At 53.3% G+C, this 12,309-nt stretch overlaps 1 protein-coding gene across 5 annotated transcripts in view; it reads right to left on the minus strand.

The window, feature by feature from the left end:
* SLC4A5 (solute carrier family 4 member 5) overlaps positions 1-9,610 on the minus strand; it is a 32,094-nt gene extending 22,484 nt beyond the window's left edge. The window contains exons 1-4 of one of the 5 annotated variants that reach the window (XM_048290056.1): positions 9,007-9,604; positions 7,016-7,114; positions 6,328-6,522; positions 1,746-1,875 (exon numbers count right to left, since the gene is read on the minus strand). In XM_048290056.1, coding sequence (XP_048146013.1) covers positions 1,746-1,875; positions 6,328-6,522; positions 7,016-7,088 — 398 coding nt within the window. In that variant the 5' untranslated portion in view covers positions 7,089-7,114; positions 9,007-9,604. Of the gene's footprint in view, positions 1-1,745; positions 1,876-4,583; positions 5,256-6,327; positions 6,523-7,015; positions 7,115-9,006 lie in introns of those variants that run through there. The other 4 variants (XM_048290057.1, XM_048290058.1, XM_048290059.1 and 1 more) reach the window with 4 other exon arrangements.
* Between the last annotated feature and the right edge of the window lie 2,699 nt (positions 9,611-12,309).

Raw genomic sequence — 12,309 nt, forward strand, 5'->3', positions numbered from 1 at the left:
TTCGGGGGAAAAAGCTGCTTTCCCTCGACAGGCTCCAGGGATTGTCCTACCCAGAGATGAACGGGCACCGCTGGGATTTGGGCTCCTGCTGCCCCACATGGGAAGGACGGAGGAGGAGAAGGGATTTTGGGAAGAGCTGGTGGCCCTGGAATGCTGCAGGGGAAGGCCGGGGAAAGGCCGGGATGGGATCAGCTGCTGCAAAGAGAAAATCTCAGATGTCCCTACTGAAAAACTCCCAGAATATTACCTGGGAACAGCAGGAATGCTCCAACAGAACCCCAAGCCCCCCAAAATCCAACGTTTGGCCCTGGTGCCCATCCCACAGCTCCCCTTCCCGGATTTCTTTGGAGAATCCCTTTCTCCAGCCCTCCAGCTTTCCCCAGCAGGGAATTCAAGCTTCCCGCGGCGGCTCCCGCCAAGTGCCGGCGCCGCTCTCCCAAAGCCTATTAGGCCGCTTTTCCTTTCCTTCTGCCCCGTTTTCCTGAGGAAATTGGGTTATTAGGGAGCGGCCGGGGCGAGTGTGGGATTCGGGGCACGTTTCCAGCAGCGCCTTTGCCCCGGGATCGGCATCCAAGGATTCTTTCTCCAAGGCTACTGCGAATTCCCACCTCCCTGCTGCTCCCAGCATCCCGATTCCCATTTTTTCCCCATTTATTGTGGATATTGTGGAGCAGGTGGAGCGGATCCCACCATCTGCTCCCACCCCTGAGGATAAAGAGGCTCAACCTGGCTGGAGAGCGGTAATCAGGACTTGGGAAACCTCCATGGTCCCAGGAAAAGCTTGGAAATCTCCACCTCCCGGCCTCCCTGATGAAAATCCCAATGCAAACATGGATTTTTCCAAGCTTTTCAGGGAGTGGGAAGGCAGAAGTAAACATGGATTTATGGAAGATTAAGGTTAATTAAGGTTAAAAAAAGAATTAAGGTTAAAATTAAGGAGTCAGAGCAGGGATTGGAGCCAGGGGGATGCTGAGGAGCTTCCCAAATTTTGGCTGATGCAAAGAAAACCAGCCCAAAAGAGAGGATCGGCATCCATAGGGCCCGATCCCGATCTATCCCAATCCCTGGCGTCAAAATTCCACACCCAAACTGGGAAATCCCATGGGAAAGGGCTCGGGATACCACCTGGACCCCCTTCCCAAAGTTCCCCCCCAAAAAATCCCAACCCTTGCAGAGCTGAGGTCGGGAAGGGAAAATCCTGCTTGGATTTGGGATCTTCCCCTGGGTAAGATCCCAGTCCAACAAAGCAAATTCCACCTGCAGCTCCTTTAATGATTTTTTTAAGGATGGAGCAGGTGGGGTTTCATTTTTTATGGATCAGGGGTGGGAAAAGTTTCACTCCTGGCCTGGCCAGAAAAAATGTGGAGGGAAAAAAATCCTGGGAAAATGTTCTTTGTGCCCCCTACTCCCATTTCCCAGCTGGAATTCTCCAGTTTCCCAGCACGTTATCCCATTTTTTACCCGTCCTGCAGGGCTCTGGTGGCTGGGAGGGGGAAAAGCTCCAGCTCTGGGATTGATCCAGCCTGAGAAAATTCAGGATAAGATGGGAAATCTTCCTCCTCCTCCTCAGGATGCAGCTGAGGTGCACATCACCCTAAAATCCCATTTTTCCTGCATTTCCCTGACTCGGGAATGTCCTTTTTTTAACACCACTGAAACTGACGCTCATTCCCTGATTCCGTTTATCCCCGGGGATATTTTGGGAGGGGATTTTTTCCCCGGCACATTCCCAAATCCCCCCTGACCTGGCCGACTCCTTCCACTCCATCTCGTCCCCGTCATGCTGCAGGGTGTCCATCTCTGTGAAAAGGGTGGGATTGGGGAGCTCATCGTCCTCCCCCAGGATGTAGCGGAGCCGTTCGGCGGCCGGGGACACTGCCGGGGAAAGCAGAGCTTTAATTCCATGGGAAACGGGATGATCCCGCTCCGTTCCCACAGGGAAAGGCCCTGAAGGGGGGAAAGAAGGAGCTGTAGGGTGGTTTGGGATCATAAAAAAGGGAGGGAAATGGAAGAAATGTGGAGGAAAATATTAAAGGGGAGGAATGGGGCAACTCCAAGTGATGCCGTCCGGAATTCCCTGTGGAAAGAGATGCGGGATGCTGGGGAAAGGAGGAGTGGGATAAAGGTCCAGGAACACAAAACCATCCAGTTCCCCTTTCCAGGAGATTCGTGTGCCCCGTTTCCATGGGGTATCCCACAGTTTTCCCTTCCACGGATCCCATTTTTGCCAGGCTCCATCACAACCAAGCCCTTCCAACACGGCATGCTGGGATTTCCCGGTTTTCCCGCCGCATTCCCGAGGGGAAGCGGGATCATTCAAGGGCAATCACACAAATCCATCATTCCTGCAGGAAAAAATTCCATCTTTTTCCAGCCAACAACACTCCAGCCTGGGAAGGGGCGTTTATGGCTTCTGGCTCCGTGCGGAGCGATCCGGGAATGGGATCGGGGACACGTCACCTGCCAACCTCCTGCCTGCTGGGAAAAGGCTTTTCCATCTCCGGCACATTCCCGGTGCCCACGGGAGGGTGACGAACCTCCCGGGAAGAAAAAAGGTCTGGATTTGCTTTTAACCCTCTCTCTCCTCTGGGGCTTCTCCAGCAAAACTTCCCAATTTTGGTGGATTTGGGGACAAATCCAAGCCCTGGGTGCAGTAGGGATGGGGGTGAACCTCAAGGAAGAGGTGAAAATCCACCTGAAATCCATGGAAATGGCGTGTTTGGAATACAATCCTGCATCTCCTAATGGAGCAGGAATGATCCAGGCTTGGAAAATGTGATTTTTTTGGGGCAGAATCCTCCTTTTCTCCAAGCTGGGAATAACAAGGTTGGGAAATTCATCACTTAGAAAATCAGGGAATTAAACTGCCGTGGATAAATGGAGGGAAAAACGGGAATATGGCCCCTTTTCCTGCACAAAGGAGACGACGCCCAGGTCCCCAAAGAAGAGGATGTCCCTTTAGGCTGAACCTGCTTAGACCTCTTAAGCTCCTCTAAGCTGAGCCTAAAGCCCTGTGGCCCAGTCCTGCCACCATTCCCATAAAGCTCCATTATTATGATTATCAATATTCCCGGTCATTTTGGGGCTGGGCTCTGTGCCTGGAGGGTTTCAGGCTCCCTAAGCCTGGCCGTTGTTCTCGGAAAAGGGATGAAATGGGGGCAATTCTGGGCAACCCTCCCCGCCAAACCCGAAATTCCCTAAAAAAACCCAGAACTGGCCACGGATACCATGAGCCGAACGGCAAAACATTGGGATTTTGCTGGAAATCCCTGTGCTGGGTGGGGTCTCTGGTGGGAAAAGGGGGATTTGGAATTCCGCATGCCCTCGATTTGGGGGTTGCTGCTCCCGACTCTGCCCAAATTCCCTCTTTGGGTTTTAAAAACGGATCCCTCCTTCCTCAGCCTCCCCAGGGCCTCATTTTGGGGTCTCGGGGCTGAAACCCCAAAAACCGATGGGAATCTTGTCCAGAAAGAGCTTTTTTTTTAGCTTCTTTTCTTTATCCTGCCAGATTTTAAGGAATAAATTCAACTTCCAGCACCCAACTTGTGCTTCCCTCCCTCCCCGAGGTGTTCGACCAACCCCGCCAGGACTCGGCCAGGCAGCCAAAATTCCTGGGATTTGTTCACCTGGAGAACCCTTTCACAGCCGGGAGAGCACCCGGCTCTCCCCGCTTTGGGGTTTTTTCATTCCTGGGAATTCGATCCAGCACTGAAAATCCCGGGAAGCGGCAGGTGTTTGTTGGAGAGGGTGAAAGCAACGGGGACAGAGGCCAGACCCCACAAAACACCCCCAAATCAGCCCCTGTTCCTTGAGGATACCGCTCGGGGGGGGCCCGGAGCCGATCCAGATCTCCCTGAACCAGATTCTGGGATGGGAAAACACCCCCAGCTCTGGGATTTCGGGCGCTGCGGATTCCCACGGAACCCTGGGAATACTCAGGCTCATTCCACACGCGCGGACCCCACATTTCCATGGGAAACGGGACAGGAATGACCTAAACCTCCTGCCTGTGAGGTGCAGCCACCCTGACCCCGATCCAGCAGCAAAACCTCGTCTGGGGATCCTTCTCCAAAGCGAAATTCCCGCTCTGGCTTCAAGTAGAGCGAAAAAAAAACGGGATAAAATTGGGGCCGAGGGAATGAGGCGCTGCCGGGGCTCTGCAATCCCGAGTTAAGGTCCAGCGTTAGCCAGGGGCTGCCGCGGATTCTCCACAGCCTTTCCCTGGATTTTCCTGCCTCAGACGAGTCCCCACCTCCCCAAAGAGCCAGGATACTGGGATGCACATCCCATGGGACTCACCACTCCTTCCCTGCTCAAAAAAACCCCAAGTTTGGGATATTTTTGACCCTTTCAAATACCGACTTTTCCAGCGGAAGCTGGGAGTTCCCCAATTTATTTTTGGGATGAGCTCTGGAGCTGCGCGCCTGGAGTTCGCCTGCCATCCCCCAGGCTGCTTTTCCAGGGGGAAAAGCTGCTTTTCCGAGGGAAAAACGAATTTTAACCCACCCCCCCCGGAGCTTTCTCCCCCCCTCCCTTTCCCCCCACCGCGGAGCGATGGGAAAAAAATCCCAACCAAGCCCTACCTGGAGTTGTTTCCTTTTTTTCCCCCATTTCTTCCCGGCTTAAACCAAACCTTCGCTGCGCGGTCCCAAAAAACTCCAAAGCCCCGGAGTTCCTTTTTCCTTTATCCTTTATGCACTGCGGCTCGCTAAACTCCCGGGGCTTAGGGAGCAGATTACCGGGAATAAAAAGCACTTTCCTCTCTCTTTGGCTCCCATGACGGGAAGTTACCAAATCAGCTGGGATGCGAGAGGGAGAGGTGAGCACTTGGAAAAGCAGCGGGATCCAGGGGAAAAGGGGAGGGAAGAGCAGAAATCAAAGATTTGGCCGTCGCTCCCTGCGGGATTTTCCTCTCCCACCCGGAGCACGGTGGGAAAAGCCCCTTCAAGCTCTGGGGTTTGTTTTTCAGGGAAAAAGGCACCAAAATCAGGGAGATTTCCTGGGATTCTGCAGAGCTGAGGGGTTTTGGGGTGGGTTTTTCCTCCATAAAATGAGTTTTTCTGTCCAATCCCTCAAAGCAGCCCGGAGTTGTCTCCGAGTGGCATTTGCTGCCTGTGGAAAGGAGGGGAAAGGAGGGAAAAAGAGGGATAAGGAGGGGAATAGAGGGGGAAGAGGGGAAAAATGGAAAAGAAGGGAAAAAGAGGAAAAAGGAGGGGACGTGGTCCTGCTCCCGCCTCCCCCGAGGGCACGGAGGAGCCGCCAGAGAATAAAAAACCACTCCCCATGAAAAAAAACCCCAGGAAATCTTCGCCTCCCGAAGGGAAAAGCGGAGCCGAGCCTCTGCCCGCCCCACTGGAGCTGAACCCAGATGCAAATTTCCAAAGGGGGGGCTGGAAAAATCCCACCCCAGGGCCCGGCAGCCGCTTTGCCGTGCGAAATGTTAATCTTCCCTAAGGAGATTTCCCGGGAGTGGGCAAAGCCCCGGCAAAACCCGTCGGGAACGAGGTGTGATTCCCAAAGATCGTCTGCACCCCCAATTCCAGCTGGGAAAACCCCTCCAGACCCACCCCAATCCCATTCCAATGGGAAAAACCCATCAGGAACGAGGTGTGATTCCCAAAGATTGTCTGCACCCCCAATTCCAGCCAGGAAAAGCCCTCCAGACCCACCCCAATCCCATTTCAATGGAAAAAACCCATCAGGAACGAGGTGTGATTCCCAAAAATTGTCCGCACCCCCAATTCCAGCTGGGAAAACCCCTCCAGACTCACCCCAATCCCATTCCAATGGGAAAAACCCGTCAGGAACGAGGTGTGATTCCCAAAGATTGTCTGCACCCCCAATTCCAGCCGGGAAAAGCCCTCCAGACCCACCCCAATCCCATTCCAATGGGAAAAACCCATCAGGAACGAGGTGTGATTCCCGAAGATTGTCTGCACCCCCAATTCCAGCTGGGAAAAGCCCTCCAGACCCACCCCAATCCCATTCCAATGGGAAAAACCCATCAGGAACGAGGTGTGATTCCCAAAGATTGTCTGCACCCCCAATTCCAGCTGGGAAAACCCCTCCAGACCCACCCCAATCCCATTCCAATGGGAAAAACCCATCAGGAACGAGGTGTGATTCCCAAAGATTGTCTGCACCCCCAATTCCAGCTGGGAAAACCCCTCCAGACCCATCCCAATCCCATATCCAAAGGGATAAAAATAAAACCCGGGAACCGCCGGCAGAAGCAGCGCCAAATCGCGCATCCGAGGCGATTCAACCGCGCATCCAAGGATGCTCCAAAGGCCCTCCCGGATTTCTGGGAAGCCCGCGGGCACTCACTGGTCCTGCTGGCGTTGTCGTTGCCACTCTCGGCCCAGCCCTGGCCGCCGTCGTCGGTGTCCGAGTGCTCCGGGCGCCCGAAGTGCCGCTCGCTCTCGCTTGTGCGGTCCCGGCTGGAGCCCGGGGACCTCTGGCGGCGCCGCTTCCGGCGGTACCCGCGGGGCACCGGCACCCCGATGTAGATGGAGTGGTAGTCTGGGCGTGGGGAGAGGGTTAGAGGGAATTCTGGCTTCCAGTTGAAAAAAAAAACTTCAGTTTTCAGGGAGAAAATTTCCCGGTAGAAGTGATGTGGGTGGGGCGGTAACTGGAGTTAAAAACTTGATTTCCAGGGAGAAAAATTCCTGGCGGAAAAGATGTGGATGGGGCGGTAATCCAGAGGGAAGGGGAGAGATTTAGGGGGCAGAGCTGGGATTTCTCACTCCCAGTTAAAAAATAATCACTTTTCAGGGAGAAAACTTCCAGGTAGAAATGACATGGACGGAGCCGTAATTGGAATAAAAAATTCGATTTCTGGGTGGAAAACTCCCAGTTTTGAACACCAGGGAGGGGCTTTCCCTCTTCCCACCAGGCTTAATGCTCTCCCAGGAGCCTTTTCCATGCCGGGCCTGGGATGTGCCGGGAGCTCGGATGGATCCGCGGGCAGGGAGAGCGGGATGTCTGCGGCATTCCCGGGATTTCACTCACTCACCTTCCTCATCCTCGAATCTCCTCCTGGAGCCGCCGAGGCCGCGCTCGCTCATCCCATCCTCGTCCTCCAGCATGGTCCCGCTGCTCAGGGGGAGCTGGGCTGGGCAAGGAACGGGGGTTTAGTGGGATTTGGGATTTTAATGGGATTTTAGTGGGATTTGGGATTTTAATGGGATTTTAGTGGGATTTTAGTGGGATTTGGGAGGGGGTAACCTCTCTGAACACCTGAGTGGGGCTATGGGAATCCTTCACCCGGTGAAATCCCAGCGGGATTCCCAGCGGGAGAGCCGGGAGCTTCCCTGGGGATCAGCGGGACCCTCTGGCACCGCTGGGTTCAGCCCTGCCTTGTCCTGTGCCATCCCTGCTCTCCTCTCCCCATATTCCCGAAATCCCAGCTGGATTTCCCCCGGATCCCATCCCCAGCCTCCAATTCCAGCTGCTCAGAGGACGAGCAAGGCTGGGAGAACATTCCAGAGATTTTCCTTCACAAATCCCGACAAAACCTCAATTCCCAGGAATTCCAGAGCCCCCCGTTACTGCGGGGTGACCCCGCACCGCTCCAAGGGGATTTTCCCAGCACACATTTCCCTTTCCCCAGCTCCGATCCCGCATTTCCAGCTCTTGCCCTGCTTGATCCCAGTGGGATTTCTCTGGCGCTCGGCCAGGGCCGTCAATGAATTAATTCATTAATGAGCCCTAATGAGCTGCCCCCGCTGATTGCCTTTCACACTCGGCTGGGGGGCAGAGCCGTGGCTATTCCTGGCCGCCCGCTCGATGCTCCCAAGGGCACTCGGAGGGCGAGCGGGAGCAGCCGCTCCGCGTTCCCGCGCCATTCCCGTCTATTCCGGGAGAGAAATCCCAGCTCCAGCCAAAGAGCTCGGAAAAATGGGAACACCCGGAGCTGCTGGGCCTGGCCTGGCCGGGTGGGCTCTGCTGGGTCTGAATTCCCGACACTTTTTCCCTCAGGAAAATCCGTTTATCCCAGTCCAGCCCAAGTCCAGTTTATCCCAGTTCAGCTCAAATCCAGTTTATCCCAGTCCAACTCAAGTCCAGTTTATCCCATTCCAACTCAAATCCAGTTTATCCCAGTTCAGCCCAAATCCAGTTTATCCCAGTCCAACTCAAGTCCAGTTTATCCCATTCCAACTCAAATCCAGTTTATCCCAGTTCAGCCCAAATCCAGTTTATCCCAGTCCAACTCAAGTCCAGTTTATCCCATTCCAGCTCAAATCCAGTTTATCCCAGTTCAGCCCAAATCCAGTTTATCCCAGTCCAACTCAAGTCCAGTTTATCCCATTCCAGCTCAAATCCAGTTTATCCCAGTCCAGCTCCAGCCTGATCCCAGTTGAGATTTAAAGTCGATTTCTGGGATTTGGGATTTTTCCCATCAATCCCACACTTTGGCAGGGATTGATTTCATTTAGGGGCCAACGGCTCCGGAGGGAAAACCCAAACTGGGGAGTTTTATGGGATAACATCATCTGTGAGCCTCAGCTTCCCAAAAACAACATTCCCGGGTGAATTCCAAGGATTTTAGCAAGCAGGAAAAGCAGGAAAATATCCCCCAGCCTCAGGCAGGAATATTTTTGCTCCTTCTAAAAGCTGAAGGACCAAAACTCCCAGGAAATTCCTGCAGCTTGGGATTCCCGGGTGACGGATTGGGATACACAACCCTCCAGCCGGGATAATATTGGGAAGAAACAGGATTTTTTGGGAAATCCGGTTGAGCTGGGCAGCACAAAGAACTCCCGGGGTAAAGCCAGGCTTTGTTAGACCCGGATAAATGAAAGCTCTCGATCAATTCCGGGGTCGGAGAATCCGGGATTTTTCCCTCTATTTCCCACATGAAGTTTTTACCCCCCTAAATCCCTGAAGCGCTGGAAAACCCGGCTCTAATTCCATGGAAATCAGGGGAGGGAAGCCAAGCGCTGCCACTTTTCCCAATTAAACCCCAAACGCCCCCCAAAAATGAATTTTCCCCTAAAAACTCACCTTGAGCTCCCCAAAAATTATTCGGGAATGGGCTGGGGCTGCGGAGCGGGTTCAGGGAAAGCCGGGATCGCCTGGAGTCAGAGCTGCTCTTCCCAACATCCCATCGACCCCAGTGCCCGGCAGCTCCCGCATCCCGATGGATTTGGGGCAGCGCCGATTGATTTTGGGAGCGCGGAGGATCACGGGGAGCTCTGGGGAGGGAGGGCCGGCGGGGCCGGCGGAATCCGGCCCTGGGAAAGGCTCCATTTTCCACCAGGATGTGGAAAATTCCCGTTGTTCCTCCCCGGCCTGCGGGATTCGGGTTTTCTGGGATTGTGGGGCTTTTTTTCCATGAATTTTGTCTCTTTTTGAGGGATTCTGATGCCCATGCTTGGTGTCCTGATTTTAGGGAATGGGAGGAATTTCCTCAGGGAAGTGAGGGGTATCAGCAGGAGTGTGATGATCCCAAATCCCCCTCAGTGGGATGATCCCGAGTCCCTCTCAGTGGGATGATCCCGAGTCCCTCTCAGTGCGATGATCCTGAATCTCCCTCAGTGGGATGATCCCCAATCCCCCTCAGTTGGCTGATCCCAAATTGCCCTCAGTGGGATGATCCCAAATCCCCCTCAGTTGGCTGATCCCAAATTGCCCTCAGTGGGATGATCCCAAATCTCCCTCAGTTGGATGATCCCAAATCTCCCTCAGTTGGATGATCCCAAATCCCTCTCAGTGGGATGATCCCAAATCTCCCTCAGTTGGATGATCCCAAATCGCCCTCAGCTGGATGATCCCAAATCGCCCTCAGCTGGATGATCCCAAACCCCTCTCAGTGGGATGATCCCGAGTCCCTCTCAGTGGGATGATCCCCAATCCCCCTCAGTGCGATGATCCCAAATCCCTCTCAGTGGGATGATCCCGAGTCCCTCTCAGTGGGATGATCCCAAATCCCCATCCATGGGATGCTCCTACACCCCCTGGAGAGCGGGATCAGCCCCTGGGCAATCCCACCCAGCCTGGGGAGGGGTTGGGGTCAGGGTTGCCCACGGAATTATTCCCAGTTCCTCGTTTCACTTCCCACATCCATGAATTCGGGTTCGGGAATCTCGGCCGCGACTCCGCTCCCGTTTCACGCCCGGATTCCTCCTCTCCCTCCAGCTTTTTATCGGGAATATCAATAAATCCCCATCAAACAGCACCCGGCCCTTCATCCCAGCAAAAAACCGGGACTGGGAGATGGGATTTGGAGCTTTGAACCCACCCCACATCGGGGCTTTTCCAGGAGATGCTCCCATGGCACAGCCCGGGTGGAATCTGATGCTTTATCCCCGCTCCCGTTTTCCTCCCAGCTCCCGTTGGATGGGATTTTCCCTTCCCTCTGGAGAAGGCTCCACTTAGGGGCAATTTGGGAATGTCTGTGGCATTCCTGCTGATGTCGGTGTTTTGGGAAAAGCTTTTGGGATTCCGTGCTCCTGCTTCAATCCACTTTTCCCGTTTTCCAGGCGTTTCATTCTCCGCAGGAATCGCTGGGCTGGGTGTCCAAGCTGAAGGAAAATCCTTTTTTCCCATTAACCCCGGGATGAATCCTGGGATGAGAACCCGCTCCCATCCCAGCCAGGACATTGGAATCCAGGTTTTGTCCTGGGAATCAAGAGAAAAAGAATGGGATTTCGCTTTTTCCTTCCGAATCCATGGAGATTTAAATTCCCCGGAGAGAGGGGGAAGAAGGAAGCAAAGCCAAACCCCTGGAGCCCACAAGGAAATTATTCCCTAAACATCCAAGTTCATCCCAATTCCCGAGGCTGCTCCCTGGTTTTACCTTTTCCACCTCCAAAAACTTCCCAGATTTTGGCCAAAATGCTCTCAAATATTCCAAAGGCGCCACAATGGGAAAACTCCACTTCCAATGGGAAAAACCGGATCCAGAGGGGTTTTCCAGGCCTGGGCCAGGAATTGGTTCTGGTTTGGCTGAAGGGAGAGCTGGGAATGGTCGGGAGAGGGAGACAGAGCCCGGGAATCGCATCCGGAGCTTCGGCATCCCCAGGATCCAGGCCGAGCTCCCGCTTCCCAAATATCCCAATTCCTGAGAAGTGCCAGGAATAAACCGGGATTTCCTTCGCTCCTGGGAAAAACAGACTCTTGTTCCTTTTCCTTTCCCTTTTCCCCTTTTCTTTCCCTTTTTCCCCTTTTCCCTTTTCCTTTCAATTTTTCCTTTCACTTTTTCCATTTGATTTCATTTTTTCCTTTTCCTTTCATTTTTTCCTTTTCCTTTCACTTTCCCCCCCTTTTCCTTTCACTTCTTTCCTCATTCCTTTCAGTTTTCCCTTTTCCTTTCATTTTTTTTGCCCTTTTCCTTTTCTTTTTTGTCCCCATTCCCAGAATTTGATTTCTGCCTCCCGGGAGAGCTTTGCCACCCACAGGTCATGGATGAGGCCCTGGGGCCTCAGCACAGGGATCCACTGGGGTTTTTTGGGATAAAACCCCACATTATTGGGATAAACCCCATGATTTTGGGATAAAATCACACATTTTTGGGAAAACTCCCTCATTTTTTGGCATAAAACCCCACAGTTTTGGGACAAAAGCCCCACATTTTTGAGATAAAACCCCACATTGTTTGGGATGAAACCACACATTTTTTGGGACAAACCCCCTCATTTTTGGAATAAAACCCCACAGTTTTGGGATAAAACCCCAATTTTTGGGATAAAACCCCGCAGTTTTGGGACAAAAGCCCTCAGTTTTTTGAAAAACCCCCATATTTTTGAGATAAACCCCCACATTGTTTGGGATGAAACCACACACTTTTTGGGACAAACCCCCTCATTTCTGGGATAAAACCCCACGGTTTTGGGATGAATTTCCTATTTTTGCAATTCCTCTGCTCGAGGGTTGCAGCAACACCCCCTCCGTTTTTAATTCCCAGATCCCAAGAGATCCAGGAGGGAATTCCCACCCGGACCCAGGAGCTGTGCTGAGACAGAAACATCAGAAAAGGCAATTCCTTCCCTGCTCCCAGGTCAGTCTCCAGCAGAGGGAATTTCCTCCATCCCAGGAATGTCCCAAATTTCCTCCATCCCGGGAATGTCCCAAATAAACCCATCCTTGTTTTAAAAATTGCTGGGATCTCCTTCTCCTCACCCAGGAATGAAGAAAACCAGAGCGGGGAAAAGCCGGGAACCTCCAGGAATGGGATTTTTTTCCCCCTTGCCCCAGCGGGATCCAGGGGATGGAAGCTGTGCTTCCGTTTTTCCTGGAAAATCCCACTGGGAATGCTCTGGAGGGAGAGCTGCTCCGCTTTTCCCTTTGGTTTCACCTTCCTGGAGC

Source organism: Corvus hawaiiensis, chromosome 36 (assembly GCF_020740725.1).
Source record: "Corvus hawaiiensis isolate bCorHaw1 chromosome 36, bCorHaw1.pri.cur, whole genome shotgun sequence".
Taxonomy (NCBI): domain Eukaryota; kingdom Metazoa; phylum Chordata; class Aves; order Passeriformes; family Corvidae; genus Corvus; species Corvus hawaiiensis.